Genomic DNA, 17,067 nt, shown 5'->3' with positions numbered 1-17,067 from the left:
GGTATACATAACACCAATGATAGAAATCATCAACAAAAAATCGAACCAAAGACTTGTTTTCACTCGACCAGTGAGTCGCATCATCAACCGGAAGTGACATGGAACGGACCGGACCGACAGAATAAGATACTTTCCAAATAATTATGTAAATGTTACAAGGTACTCGGGGTAGGCTTGGGCGTCATGATATATTACAACAACGGACGGATTCGTAACGTTGTCGACAGTGCTGTCATAAACATCGAGAGAATTGGGGTTTTTGGTGGGGAAAAACAATACTGCTATCTCCCTTTTGAGCATCTCCAACCAACACTTTGCAGATATAGACGTATTTCCGGTTATTAGCGTCTCGCCTGGAGTATCGGTCATGAGCAGTAAAGGAAAGATCTCTAAAGAAGTAAACTCCTTGACCAAACGCCACTGCTACATAAAATAACAGGAGGGGTACAAAATAAAAGAACGTACTATTAGATCGATGTGATATGTGGTTGACAATGTGTTAACTGGTTATTTAAAATTACTTTTGAATGAGTGGATCCAGTGATAATCAAAGCCATTCTTACCATTCTTTCCACAGTAGCTTCGATTGAAGCCTCTCATATTGATCTTGTCCACAGTATCTTATGATGTTCCATGGTAGAGAAGACGCTCCGTTTCCCTTCCGAGTCGCGCTTTCATTTGCTCCTTCATGGCTGTGTACTGAGTGTATAACTCTTTGTTTTGAATTCGATCAATCTGGAAGAAAATGTCCAGAAATTCAGTTCAGTTCAATTTATTTATCTAAACATCATAAAAATACAAACAACATATTGTACTCGTATGCAATAGATATGTAAGGTATATGGTTCAAAAAAGGCATGAGATAAAGACACAAGATATATAAGATGATGGATGAGGATACTGCAAAACACTGCTTGAGATGCAGTGCCCTCGGCCTATAATTACAACAACAAAAACTATAATATGGAATTAAGCACTATACAGGTACATCATACAGATACCATGTATAAGGGTGTCAACAATAAGCCCATTAAACATATGTTACAACAATTTTCTACCCTCCAATAACCTAAGCACCTTGCATTTTAATGACTTCGAAGATGAAACAAATACTAGAAATATCATCACTAGAAAACGAACGATAGGCATAATATTTTCAAATCATTTATGATCATGATGATTGGTTACCTGAACTATATTTGCATTTGGACAACCAACTTTATACAACTGTTCCACATCATTGTATTCAGGACTTCTTTGGTTTAATTTGACGACAACAAGGTTTTTGCTTTCGTCCATCGGTATCCAGTTACTGTGGCTTTTTTCTTTTTTTGACAAAAAAACAAAACGTATTATTGTAATAATTAGGCTAAATGCGAATTGTGTGGCAAAAAGTAAAGACGACAGAATTGTGAAATAATTTTTAGAGATTGTAAAAAATGCGAAGTTTCACTTGACTTACCTTTTAAGGTGGATTGAAGGGGACAGGACCTATTGGTATTTGCACTCACATTTTAAGACAAATAATGGTAACACACAAGAGTAATGGTATGGGATATCCCAAGGCTTGATATATGGCAGTGGCGTATCGTGGCCGCTCCTACGCCGGGGGTGGGGGGGGGGACTACAGAAAATGTAAATTTTGCCGCCCCCTGCAAGGTTGACCCAATTTTTTTCAGCCAGGATGGCGCTCAATAATTTAAAGGGGAGATTTTTCCTCAACATTTTTTTTTATATTAAAGAATTAGAAGGGTTACACCCCCAATTACCCCCACCGCTCCGAGCGGTGACCCTGCTGGCGACCAAAAGATATAGTTAAATTAGTTTACCAACATTTTTCGCCCTTTTTTCATTCATAATTCTTCTTACCGCTCCTTCTGCCCCGGCCCTTTTTCTTTAATAATTCTTCTTGCCGCCCCTTCATCTTCCGTCGCCACTTTTTTGCCGCCCCTGCTTTTACCCCCGAGGGGCTCGCCCCCCCCCCAACCCCTCCCAAAGTACGCACATGTTTAAATGAACTCTAATAGCCTCCAATTAATTTTGCAGATTAAAATGAGCAAAATGGCTAAGCGTTATAGAGTCTTTATTTTGGACACATGTCATTGATTTGTTGTGGGAGGACAAGATGTTGATTCAGCTATCAACATGATTAATTGGGGCATTTTGACCAAACATCTCATACTTTTTAATCGAGGTTTTCAAACTGTTTATATCTATTTTGATACGCACTGTATAATAATAATAGCTTCTCGATTCCTATTGATTTTTTACACGATATAAAACATGATATTATTTTTGTTTATTTTGATTAACTATATTAAAAACTATGACCACTCAAACAATTTGCAGGTGCAAATTAAACATAAAATCATGGTATCAACAGTAGTAACATTTACCATTCTTAAGATCACAACGGTGAACATCTATGGCCGTAGACGAAGCACCAGCGCCTTGTGAAGTTTCTGTCGTCTCAAAATCTATCAGAATGTCACCATCATCCAAAGGTACCATAACATACGGACGTTTCTCACGATGTGCCCTTTCTATGATCGGATTGATTTCGTCTCCATACTCAACGAAAATACCAGTGGGATCCTTGAACTTCCATTGAACTTCCTTGTTAATCAGCTGGTCTTCGGCTCTCCGCATTTGCTCTCTTTGCAGATCCATGAAGTATTCTAGGATTTCTGCTCTGGCACACCTGACATTAGTATCTTTACCTTGAATTGATATACGTTTTGCCCTGCCATCTAACATTGGCGTAACTTCCACCTGTTAAAAAATACCAGCGTAAGTAAAGACATGATTAAGTTGTGAATGTGATGATATCGATCATCTCAATATGTGTGTCATGTGAAAATGAATGAACAGAACAAGAGTTTTACAAGCAAGCAGATTTATTTTAGGGTTACAAGGGGACATTTCATTATCATTTTAAATAAAATAAAATAATGATGTTCTGTTTCAATTTATCTGCACTGAAAATAATACACTTCTTTTGAAATACAGTTCCGATTACAACTTACCTTGTTTGTTTCTCCGATAGTGCAAATTCGTTGAATTTTTACTGGGTTCAGTTCCTCAACCAAACTTGGAGGGATTGGAACGTCCTTTATATACAAAGAGAACAAGAAGAGCATTCATCATCAGGAAGAGTATAGATTCGCTTGACATCATTAAGCGAAAAAAGAGTATTACATCATTGATTAATTTAAAATCGACGTGCATTTTACATTATTACTTATGCTTCTTATATAAAGTCTGCACAAAAAGTAACTCAGCTGTTATAAATACGCCTATAGATTCAGAACTAATAATTGTTTTCAAAATATTTCAACATTGAAAGAAGGATGATTTATCTATAAATCTATAGGCGTATTTATAACAGTTTTTAATATATGTTGGATTCTCAAACCTCAGTGTAAAACTCTGTTCTGATGTAATCTTCAATCTTGCCAATAGCTTGATCTATGCGCCGAGAGCTTCTGGCAAATATGTAGAGTATCAATGTGTCACCCGATAGTCTCTCCCAGTTATTGTCTTCTTGTTCATTTGAACCACTCATCGATTCTACTGACCAAATATAATCTGCATAATTGACAACAAGTAATAATATAAACAAAAAACACGCCCTCAATGTTTTCAAAATTCTAATTTTACACGATTGTAATGTACTTTAGTAAACTAATATACCCTGCAAAAATCAAGACTTTAGGTGCTGTAGTTTTGTCAAAATCCGAGAATTTGAATAAACCATTTAAACCAACGGTTAACTATTACGATGGAAATATTAGTCGAACACATACGCGACGTTTATAACACAGTACGTACATTTCGTGCGGGTGGTCGTGACATACCAAAAGAACATACACGACTCACGTTCGAAGGCGTGGCTTGCATTGGCGACACATGCGCTGGTGTTAAATACCAATTTTCTTACAATTCTATTTCTTACGAAAATGTTACAATATGGCTTTAATTGTCTTGAAAGCCTTTAAGATGGAAGCCCCCAAGTTCCAATATGCTCGAAGTAAATGAATGAAGCGATGAAACTGTTCTGGAGACTTTTAATATGTCCAATAGCATGATTAGCACGTTGCCAATACCCTTCACGAGCTGTATACATTACACTAGTGGAAAATTAAAATGAGCATTATTTCAATAGGACAAAACTATGAGAATTGAAATTTTTTCATCCAAATGAATGTGAAATACTAATTAACCTGTCAACAACCTGTCACAAGTTTTAAATTTCTCATTTAAAACGATGTGATAGGTGGCTGATACATTATTAGTACTTCTTATTCATTTGGATGAGAAAGTTTCATTGAAATGAGAAAATGTTCAATTCTCATAGTTTTATCCAATTCTCATCATTTTGAAAGAATTCTCATTATTAAATTTCCACTAGTGTTATTTATTACTTTCATTAAACAGGAAGTCCTACTTGGTCAGTTTTCAACAGAAGAACTGTCTTACACCTGTTACTTTGATGACAGACAGAACAGAATTTACATGGATAAATTTTAACCTTGACTAATTCCCTAAGGAGCTTGAACCAAAAGTGGGGCTTCCACTTTAGGCATAAAACGATGACAATCATTGACATATCCTTTCTATCAATGTGTAAAATAAATCTTACCAGGGATGTGAGTCTACTCTCACATCCCTGAACTTACCAAAGCCTCTTCTGAGCATGCCTTTGCTCTGCCTATTACCATGACCACCTGCTCCGTTGATTTTTGATTTCATTGCGCCTTCATATACATCGAACATCTCGGGTTTGAAAATGGTTATTTTGACCAGACATAAGAACGATGGTCTATCCTGGATAGCAAACTCTCCAATGGCGTCCAATAATGCAATGACGGCTGCCTCCGCATTTCTTCCTACAGCAACAACGCCTGATAAAAAGTAAAGGTAAGAGCTAAAGTTGAAAACATGTTTTATAATCTGTATGCATAAGGCCATGCGTTTTAAACTGGGTACACCGATAGGGTGGATCAGTACTTTTGTGCGAGATTTTTTGTGCTAATTATTATTATTTTAAGTTAATTAACAATTAACAATTTTTATTGTTTTAAAGGTGGGTAACCTGTTTGAAACTCTCATCCCCCACTTAACCTCATCAAAATGCTGATTTTGGTATGAGAAGAAAGCTCATAATTTTCTCATAAACATTGAAATTTGGCGTTCCAAATCGGTATATTGCCGAAGAAATCATCAAAAAACTGCCGAATTAGTCAAAACTATGGTATACCATAGTTTTGACTAATTCGGCAGTTTTTTGATGATATCTTAGGAAATACAATGAGTTGGAACTTCTAATTTCAATATGTTTATGAGAAAAATATGGCCTTTCACTTGAAATCAATATATTACATGATCATGATGATTATCGTCAATAAAAACACTGTAGACTACCAATATCACACTGTATAAATGTCGGTAGTTCCATTAGGAATTAGTCACATTCACACAAAAAAAACATTTAGATTTTCTTTTTGGATGAGTACTTGAAAGGGATGACATTTTATGTTATACGTAAGTTTTAAAGAATTTGATTTTCCAAATATATCAGGTCACCTTCCTTTTAGGGTGTCACCCACATATCAATTTCAAGCTTTTGACTTTGGTATTGATACCATAACATTTTATGTAGCATTTACAATTCTTAAGTTATTTTGATTTTAGTGAAAAATGACAGGGTGGAGCCAAGGATTGATATGGAGGATTGATATGTAAATTTAACTGAAAATGTCAACAACAAAAATGGGGGTAACCTATATTGATTCGCACAAAGTGAAACCTGTAGCAGGTATCACAATAAAAGGATACATTTTTTAAAGCTCTTGAGCCAAGGAACTCAAATATGATGTTCTTTTCAGCATAGCGTATATTTCTTTAATGAAAAATGTTGCTATTCAACTTCCACTACCTCCCTAACAAAACTTATGGGTTTAGTTAAGGGAAGGGGTATGAACGTTTGGACAGTATTTATTGTGGGACATTAGAGCACACCAGACATATCGAATTGCATTCTGAATACGAAGAATGTCCTTCTGATATCAAATAATTTTGATTTTTGAAATTCGCAATGTAATACACATTTTATGGCAAATCATTAAAATTGATATTTTCGATATTTAACAGTACTTGAAGTAAACTTTATAAATCTGATGATTTATACTTAAAGTGTATGTAGGTGGGATGAAAAGCCGACGATCAATTGAAAATTTGACCTTTCGTATTGAAGATATGGATTTTTTCCCCAAAACACCAATATAAAAGGTCAAAATTTTCAATTGATCGTCGGCTTTTCCTCCCAGCTACATACACTTTAAGAATATATCATTAGATTTATCAAATTTATTTCGAGGACTGTTATATATCAAAAATTTGAAAAATATCAAATTTTAATCATTTGTCATAAAATTTGTATTATATCGTGAATTTCAAAAAATGAAAATTATTTGATATCAGAAAACATGCTTCGTATTCAGAATGCAATTCGATACGTCTGAGGTGCTCTCATGTCCCACAAAAAATACTGTCGAAACGCCATAAACGCTCATTCTAGATCCCTTAACAAACAATTATATTTGTACCAAAAAGCGTACATTTTCAAAGAGGACAAAATTGTACATTTTGGGTACCGAAAAATCTACCAACTCAAAACACATGGTCATAATCATGATTTCTGCATCTACCTTTGCATCCTCGTGGCTTTCTTTTTGTTTCTATCTAAAATGACTTTCTTCTCATCTCTTTTCTTTTCTGTCATTACATCTACTACTCTATGTCGCTGTTATTTTGTCTCCTCTCTTTGTTTAACACAGACTTTCTCATTCTGTCCCTGCCCTTATCTCCTCTAAGTAGCCTAATGTTAAGGGTAGACGAGGTATTATTGGTCGAAGCAACCTAAAAATCGATTTTCATTATCTAGATCAATATATTAGTGAAAATTAACACCTTGATGTTTTGCAAAAGTTCATTCTACAAATCGTATACTTTGTAAACTTGCTTAATTTATTGTTGTTAATGAGTTATGTACATTTTGCAAAAGTGTTGTTGTTTCAGCCCTCTTTGCAACGTAACTTAAGAACCGCAGCACCTATAAAAGTATATCTGTGGTATTTTAATTCTTCTAAACGCTCGCTATGAATTGAGCAATGCAGTTTTTGCCAAAGCTCACTACCATTCGTCAGATGCTGTGAACTACCAAATCACAACAGTTTAAAATAATTAATAACCTTAAATGGATAAAAAAACACTCAATTTACCTGTTCCCAGAGCAGGGAAAGCAATCGACACTGATTTTTCCGACTCTGCAAGCCGGAGTGCCCTGACAACTGAATCCTTGAGCTTGTCTGTACTATGAGGCGTCTTAATGTGTATAATCTGTTTGCATCTCAAACGTCCTGCGGTTGTTTTGAAGACTTCTTTGTCTGCTCGACTGTCGTAGCCACCTGTACGAGTGTAATATCCAATAATGAGATTGAAAGATTTAAGACTTGGAGTAAATTCATTTAACTTGATTGAACATTGAGAACAGACGTTAAACAATAATTCAAAGGAGTATTAAACATTTTTCTGTCTTTTACCAATGTTTAATATTAAGTGATTAAAACTAAATAAACAATATATGGCTCCTGCCTCCTGCAGCTTCCTGTCATCACACTCGCTTTAAGATCCCGTCATTCTATTTTTAAAAAAACATAATCATACACAATGTATATAGTTCAGTGGCGTAGATTTGGTTTGTAACAAATGAAGTAGAGATAATTTAGTCCAGTCTTATAGAACTTCTTATAAATGCGCACGAAGCTAAAATGGTCAAATATGACATGAATTTTAACCTAAAATGGTCAAATATGCTGTTTAAGGTGGCTGTGTACTCTCAGACATGCATGTAGTAAAAGTGCAATAACTTTGTAATTATTCGCGCAAAACATATAAAAGTATACATTTTATGAAGGCAAGACATCAATAAATCTTAATATAAATACAGATTTGGGGTAAAAACAACAATTTTGAAGAAAATCACAAAAAGTGAGTTTTTGGCAATATTTGTTAGGTACATCATAACAAAAAACACTCTTTCCAAAATATTTTATTTTGTTTTTAGCTCAATCTTGAGGCTCCATTCCAAAAACGGTTTTTTTATTTTTTTGATATTGGCCTTATTTTTTGAGATATTGACCATATAAGGCATCAAAATGAACTTTTAAAATTCAAAAACGCCTATTTGCACAAAATGATGCCCAAAATCCGAAATAGACCAAAATATAAAAAATGAGAAAACCGTTTCTTGAGTCGATCATGCTTTTTACGATGATCATATTTGCTTACCTATAGATGCTGTATTTATTGAGTTATCGTGTACCTAAATCGTCATTTTACCGAGAAAATGAACATTGAAATAATGGCCGTTGAAGTTTAAAGTGGTCACATTTTGCACTTTCATCGAATCTCACAGGAGAATGCGACAGTTTTCGTTTTTGTAACTTATATTACGTGAACATCGGGTAAATCCACAGCCCCTTGAGAAGTTTGAGCGAAATCCATTCATAACTTGATATTTAAATCGGGGAAAGAACTTGAAAAACCCACATTTTATCAGCTAAAACGGAGCCATTTGACCACTAGGTTTTTTTTTTTTTTTTTCTTCCGTGGTGTTTCCATAAGATGCGCCGCGCATGTAGATAAGCGTCGCGTATGCGTCGCGTTTTTGTGCGTTAACAAATTGCGCGATACGCAACGCGATGAGTTGTTGCGCGCGTGTACCTTGCTGGTACAACAAAGATTTTCTTTCCTTTTCAATTTCAAACACGAGTGGAATAGTGAAATAAAATCCTTAAAATATTGCAGTTGGAGTTTACAAATCTGGATTTTCATTCCTTGTATTTATAAAAACATAACAAGGTACAAACATATCATAAAAACTCAATTTTGAGAAAGAAACAATGGCTAGAGTACACAGCCGCGTTAACATGGTCATAAGCACACACACGCGGCGTCAACATTGGGTGATGATTGTATGGACCCCCCCCCCGCCTTATCAAAATATTGGGACAACCCCACCCCGGATTTACCTCTATGGTATGGTTTGTAATTTGATTTCTGCATTTGCCTGCAGAGGAATTACATTAAGAGAATAGATAGCGAATCGGCTACTCAATTAGCACATTTTGCGCTAATTGAACATTAGGGTGAGAACCTCTGGCCATGCTACCCCCCCCCCCTCCCATGCGGATCTCTAGATATTAGTAAAAACGAAAAACTTAACTAAACGCATAAGTAATGCAATTGCAAATTAGCATATTTCGCACTGAAAATCTTATCAGAGAGCCTCTGGACCTGCTACTCCTACGACGTGACATTGCTGTTCCCCATAAGTCTGTTTTAATAATAGACTTCTGTGGTTATTTGTGGTGACATCAATATATTTTCTTGTCCAATTTTAGTGAGTTGTAAATTCTGTAATGTATATATACATGTAATTATTAATACTATAATTATTAGTGTAAAATGGAATGGACAAATTGTGTTTATAATCCTTTTGTCTGTGTAGTGGACCAAATATGCTTTTAATTGTAAAATGTTGGTAACTCTAGAATAAAATTGAATTGACTTGAACACGGATCTCCAGATTTTGGCAAATAAAACCTAACCAAAATGGAACGTAGACCCACACACACACACACCCCACACACCTATATCCCACCCCCACATAACATATACATGTGGTCATATATGTGGTCATTATGTGGTCAAACTACGTTGTAAGTATGACCACATAAACATGACAAGTCAGAGATGCTGCCATTTTGTATTCTTATTGTATTTATATACTATTTATGCTTTCTATTGCTCAATTATAATTGTGTAATTTTCAAGTGTGATTGTGTGATTATACTATACTATACCATACTATACTATACCATAATATACTATACAAAACTATATTATACTATACTAAACATCCATACACACAGCAGGAATGTTTGATCGCAAGATTCCCCTTATCATGCTTATCGGTCGTCGTAGGATATTTAAATAAACTTCACTTAATTTAATGTCCACGTGACCGGATGGGCGCTAGCATTACAGCTAGAGAGGATGTCTGGAAAAATGACCTTTGGCACAGCGGGTGGTCTTTCTGTGTATTTCAATTGGAAACGCGGGATGCATGTCCAAATTTTCTAGCAAATTTGTCATTAAGAGTTTCCGTCTATAACTTTTTCCGTCAGTAAAAAAATAGAATCCCCCAATGTGTAATTAAGTTGCCTTATACATTTTCAGCAATGTTGATGATATTTGTCTCTTAACATTGTAGCACATCTACTGATCACTTGATGGTCTTTGTATGGCGGCGCCCATGGGTCACGTGAGCATTAAATTTAGTGCCTTTTATTAAATAGCCTGATTGCTTATGACTAAAGTCAATGGGATAAAAACGTCGTCAATGACCAGTACAAAAATAACTTGACACCCAACTTTCTAAGCAAGAATATCAATAGTGAGACACATTTTGCGTACAAACCTGATCTTGACAATTGTTCGCATTCACGTTTTATTTGGTTGCCACCTGCCTTCAGAATTGCTTGAGCAACTGATCCTGCAAAGAACGATTAAAGGCACACAATTCTTTTTCTAACTGCACCACCAAACATCAATAATATAGTCCTCTTATAATTACCACCCAACCCTACAATCATTCAAGTGTTAAACTTATCCCTACATCATTCCCTTCAACTTACTCAATATTTAGCTTAACTTCAATGTTACGGTATTACAATAAGATGTAATATTGTGGACATTAGGGAAGGAAACGTTGTTGGAAAATATTGGCTTGGTTGTGGCAATGTTATTTCGAACTTTTGTAGTTTTTTGTAGTTACGCATGAAACAATCACAAGACAAAGTTATACAATGAGCATTATACTCACCTCTCAAGCCTAGGTCGTGGCCAACACAGTTGACAATGAAATCGGTTGTCTCCTTAGTGATGTCACCTTGATGTAGCTCGACAATAACGGAACCAATTTTCATTCTCGTTGTAGCATTCTTTGGCTGGTTATCAGTGGTAGCTATAATGTTAAAAAGATGAAAAACAATAGAAATAAGCAGTTATTTTGCTCACGAGGTATCGACGGTTCAGAACCAGAAAGCCGTAACTCACTATGACCAGGGCTCTCACAAAATGAGCATAAAGTTGACTCCTTGCTTTGGTCTTCAAAAATCAATATTTTTCTACAATTTTTCTTGTTTGCTATTTAATTTTGTCTTGATTAATCGACTGTATCGTTTATAGTACCCTGGCGACTTTATTCTCATTCAGTGGGAGCAGGGGATTGTGAGTTGAGGCTTTCTGGCTCTCAACCCTCGATATTAAATTATGTTGTTATGCTTACGTATTATAAAAAGACGTCGAGTGAACTGGCGGACCATCTATTCGAGATGTCTACACTCGGAGAATATCCCACAAAGCTAATTGCTGATTAAACAACAATATCGTCGCCAAACCTAGACAGACCTAAATGTGTAAGAGACAATGGGAAATCCCTTGTCGCTAAACAAAGCGAGATCTAGGAACAAGTGTCAGGCACGTGTCAGAGTTCACGACCCGCGGTCAACTTTTATCACCACCATACGTCGAAAGGAAAGACAACAAAAATACAAACGGTTGATATCTTTCAAATCTGTCTGTTCACCATTAAGAATAGCTTGCTGAGTAACTAGTACTACCATCTAAAAAAGGCCACACACACACGGACCAAAATTACATATTTGATTAGCATCAACCGCTAATTCGCAAACTAGGGGTCATTGAAAGTTTTTGTCATGGCGCAGATATAATCCCATCGGAAGATTCGTTCTTCGCAGCGTTAGCCAGTAGGTACGTGTAAGCATCATCCATGGTATCATCACTGGACATTCCAAATAGTTCTCAAACCACGCGAGATATCCAACAAAACGAGAAGCACAGGAAAATTACCACCCGTGACCCCGTACATAGCAGGTGTTTCATAGTAACTTTAGCGGATCTTTGGGAAACACAACGTCCCCGTTTCCCTGAAACCTTGTGCACCAAAAGGACAACCCCCAACATCAAAAGTGAACGGAAAAGGGAAACAATATTTATGCCATTCAGCGGAAAGACTCTGCTCTGTCAGGATTCATATATAGGCGAGACACAGTGTCAACGCCCTGTATTATAAATATTTTTTCCATACAGCTCAATACTCCGTTGAAATCAATATTCTATTATTGACACAGATAAAGAAAGTTTACATATGCATTGTGTTATAGGACGTGCACCTGGAACTTAACTAAATGGGCTAAACGCGTTCCTTTATACCTATAAAATATAATAATCATTCTCAAAATTAAATATATCTCAATTTTTACGTTGGATTTCAATTTTTTACATTAAAAATGCAGTAAAAGATATCCACAGCAAGCTGCAAGGCCCCGCTAATTAGTGTACTGCTTTTCGAGTGAGTGTACTGGAAACAAAACCCTGGTTTTACCTGAAAACAAATTTTTTTCTTGTAATAGAAACATCATATGGGGTACTAGAGCATGCACAAATCGTAATAATGTGTAGAATATAGAAACGCTGTGGTATCTCATATGATAGTCATGGTATGCTTAGCCTGAGTCGGTCGGCCTATCTCGAACAAAATCGCGATGCGTAGCTGTTAAAAAACGAGAGGATTCGCTGTACTATCACGGCAATTTTTAACACAAAGATATAGGGATGATGACGATGTGCGAGACAATATAGAACACCCATGGCTCGGCACTCGACATCGACAGTTTATACTCACTTAAAATTTGAAAAACACACGTTTGATCACAGTGTCATCGCCCAAATATCTTCATGTTCTGCGCATATAATATCCGATTTTTTTGTCAGTTTTTGATTTCAATGCGCAACACATATATTCAAGTGCAAGACTTACAATAGGTTTTTATAGAGACCAAAAACAACGGCATATATTTATGATTTTGTACCCAGGTCAAGGCAAGGGGGTGACACTAAATTCACGGTTGTTCTATTAGCCACGCAAAATCTATGAAAAATTCAGCTGGTTTACTAGCTAGAAAGTGAGGCCAGTTATCGATCCGTTATAGCTCGTTATGAATAATTCATGTTCGACCCCTTGGATCATGTTAATTGAGTTTGGCAAATAACAACGTTGTTAGTTTTGCGAACTTTGCCTGTTCAATGAGAGTATAGCGCGCCCCAATACATCTGGGCACAAACCAGGCGAAAACGATCCAGTTTAATGAAATGGCGGACGGGTATTCCCATCAGGCACCAGTGATATGTTTTTTCAAAGAAAGTCTACTAATTTGATATGAAATGACATTTTGCAATAGCAAAGTCAAAATTAGGACTTGCTGTCAATAATATGAAGGAAATATGTGACAGAGGCAAGGTCTGAAATACAAGTAGTATTTAAGTTATAATAACCTTTGATCCCGCCTTTGATACCCGACCTGACCTTGCATCATGGCGCCTTATTCGTCTTATGTATTTCTATTATGCTCTCAAGTAAAATAAAATACCAATCTGCACTGAGCAGACAATGTTACTTGGCTCCCAGCATGAATTATTGATTTTATACGGAGGTAAAGAAATGCACAGTGTATGTGCATGATGTGCAAGCATACTCCAAATATTTACGGTAAATCTGAATAGTGGTCACATGTTGATATATCATGTGTTCGGGAAATCACGTGGCAACATTTTAAGATTTCAGGCTTGTTTACTAGTTAATTGCCATTTGTACTCTTTATTATTTATCTGTGTTAATTAACATATATTTTAAATGCTGATAAATCGTGGTTGGCTGCCCATGATATCTGTTAAATTCAATGTTTTATGAATATAATTCTACCACGCAGAGGGGGTCACGCAGCAGAATTTCACATCACCTGACTTAGCTAGATTTCGAAGCTCTGCTCTTCAAATTCGTGTAAATTTCAAAGCCTACATTTAATATATTTAATATGATACTAATTTTTTGTTATAACCAACTGGTACACGAAATATACTAGCTTATTACCTATACAGAAAGGTGATTATCAGCCTTCACTCAGCAAATTGACATGCCCGGCATATGCAGCCATTCTCCGTCTGGATAACATGACTGTCGCCCTCAATACGTCTGGGCACAAATTTAAATAACAATACGCTATTTACATATCAATGCGGCCTCATGCTAATTAAAGCTGCCCCATCCAAGAGTTCATCTATGGTCAAGGTGTAGGACCCCCCCCCGTCCTAATACTTGTTGTGGCCGGCACCTACTCATTTTTTTGCCCGATTTGGATGAAAAAGGTGTAAAAATGCTCAAGAAACCATACTGCATCAAATAAGCTGGTTCCCTAAGAAATTTGAAGCATCACCATTCTTTAACCCACCACTAATTATAGCTAGGAATAAAATTATCTCAATGGCGGTCATTTCAACTCATTTCATTGCAACTCATTTGTAATATCTTGTACGTATTGTATGTATGAACTATATGGTCTAATAGGAATGTGCTCTTATTGTCACCGAGCTTGTCAATTATTCTATAGACACAGTGAGACAAGCTTAAAATACTCTGTTCAATGGAATTGGAAAGACATCCCTATAGCTGAATTTATACTACATCACCGAGTGACAGCGATTGTTTTTACCCAATGAGTTTTATTTTGTTGCATTGGGAAAAGCGAGCTACCTTATTGGTTAAATACTAATCGCTCAGCGACGGGGCATAAATTCAGCTTATTAAAGTGGAGGTAATAGCGGCTGTCGGTGTAATTACTGAACCACGTGCTTCGCTGCACGGCGTATTTCTATTGGTTAATTTTCGCCTATATAAAAATAATTGTTTACCTGGTGATGGCACCGTTTAACAAGGATATAAATATCCGGCGCAATCGAGGATGGGTGCTACACCACAACCTTTACCAGGACCAACGACGCAGCAATCAAGAGTGCCTCTACAGCATCAAAAGTGCCTCTACAATTCTCCCGTCATTGACATCATTCTAATCTTATCATGGGTCACCAATGATGATGATGCGCACGACGTCATCCCCAGGTAAATAATTATATTTGTACAGACGGAAAAATCCCAAATCTTACCGTAAAAGACATAATTTCATGCCTAATGTTAGCACCAGGATTTTTTTAAAGGTATATTCAAGCACTATGTTTTTTCTGAGATTACTATTTTTTTATTATTATTATTTGACCAAGATAATTATTTGAGCAAAAAATTATGTTGATTTTAACATGTGTATACTATTAATCGACTTTTAGCACGATTATGCAGAACAATACCGGATAACAATACAATAGAACAATAACAATAAGGACGTTACCAGACTCACTATTCCCAAAACCAAAATACCTGCAGGTGACCGTGGATTCTCAGTGTACGCTCCACGCCACTGGAGTTCACTGCCCACTTCCATCAGAGATCTTTAAAAGGCATCTTAAAACCCACCTTTTTTAAATTATTGTAATTTCATTTATTTTTTCTTTGTACTGTGAAGCGCTTTGAACTGCGAAAAAGCGCTATAGAAATGTTTTATGTATCTATATGTAAGTATGTAACAATAGAGGACTGTCAGTAGCGTTCTGAGTGTTAATTTAAAATAATAGGGCACGCTGCTTAACCGCTGCGTTCAGAGGTTTCAATCATAACGAAAATCATTAACTCAATATTGAGTAAGTGTTTACTTACTTTATGCGCTGTCCCAGTTTTTACTAAAATTTGATGATATTTTTAAAAGTTTTTGTGTCCAAGCTGTCTAGAAACTTTTTTCATTACTGTGTATCAACCCTGAATAGAGGCTTTGTAACAAATTGTGAAACTTCATCGAGTACATAATACAAATGCCCTATTCGCCGTAGAAGTGATAATGTAGCAGGATTAGCTACCAAAGTAATAGATGAATACAATTTTTTGAATATATCACCCAGCGCTATAACATTCACGCGGTACCTTTGCATTGAACCATAGATATCACAGGACAGCGATAAAAACCTGGATCATGATTCTGTACATTATTGATATCATACTGATCACACGCACCTGTAAGATTAGTATATTTTCAATCTATGATTGCAGACATAAACAAGTGATGTAGTGCAGGGCGATATGTTCAACAATTGTATTCATCTATTGCTATGGCAGTTAATCCGGTTTAATACATCATCACTTCTACGGCGAAAACAATGAGTTTTCAAAGATCCGAAGCCTCACAAAATGAAACAATTTCTCCATGATAGGAATGTGTCGATATCCGTTTGTTGACAACCAACTTCTCCAACTTCTTAAAGTCCACCAAATTAGTTTACCAAGATCTTAAATATCTGATTTATTTCGATGCAAAGGTTTAAAATGTGTCTCACCTAAAGTGTCAAGTTGATGTTTGCCAAAGCGTCTTTGAGCCTCATTCAGAAACGCATCAGTTGGCTCCTGCTTGTTGTTGGTACATCTGATTTCCTTTATGCTCGTCTGGGTATTACAGAAGTCAAGCACAGCATCCAACATAGTCTTTGCGCAAAGCTGATATGGAAACCCATAAATACCAGAACTAATCGCCGGTAATGATATGGAGCTAAGGTTTTTTCTAGTAGCTTCCTTTAGAACGTTTTTTGTTGCATCATAAAGAAGATCTTCTTCCTGCGTTCTTTGACCAAAAGAGCTCGAATAGCGTTTCCCCCTACGCCAGCTTGGCCCAGCCACATGTATAATATGACGACATGGCAGGTTTCCAGGGCCGGTAAGTACAGCTTCGCCTGTGTACAATGGCCTCCCCAATTGGCGCAAAATGGCTTCACTTTCCCTTTGAATATTGTTGCCGCCTGCAAAATGAAAAATTTAGTAAAATTGAGTAGATGTAAAATGATAAAAATATAAGTAGCTGATGGTGAAGAGGGATACTGGTGATAATGGTGGCGTCTAACCGTATAGGGTATAGATGCAGCGGATGTTATTATTTAAACATGGTCTGATAATGTGTATTTAGGTTTGTTTTACTTAATATTCGT

General features: G+C 36.3%; 1 protein-coding gene across 1 annotated transcript in view; it reads right to left on the bottom strand.

Moving 5' to 3' along the window:
- LOC140147074 (protein mono-ADP-ribosyltransferase PARP14-like) overlaps positions 1–17,067 on the bottom strand; it is a 45,551-nt gene continuing 28,484 nt past the window's right edge. The window contains 12 exon segments of the mRNA XM_072168845.1: positions 1–268; positions 270–423; positions 564–735; positions 1,189–1,325; positions 2,397–2,772; positions 3,027–3,110; positions 3,416–3,588; positions 4,680–4,904; positions 7,284–7,469; positions 10,547–10,621; positions 10,952–11,092; positions 16,426–16,881. Coding sequence (XP_072024946.1) covers positions 142–268; positions 270–423; positions 564–735; positions 1,189–1,325; positions 2,397–2,772; positions 3,027–3,110; positions 3,416–3,588; positions 4,680–4,904; positions 7,284–7,469; positions 10,547–10,621; positions 10,952–11,092; positions 16,426–16,881 — 2,306 coding nt within the window. The 3' untranslated portion in view covers positions 1–141.

This window comes from Amphiura filiformis, chromosome 3 (assembly GCF_039555335.1).
Source record: "Amphiura filiformis chromosome 3, Afil_fr2py, whole genome shotgun sequence".
Lineage (NCBI taxonomy): Eukaryota > Metazoa > Echinodermata > Ophiuroidea > Amphilepidida > Amphiuridae > Amphiura > Amphiura filiformis.
This window is presented reverse-complemented; position numbering and strand designations above follow the sequence as displayed.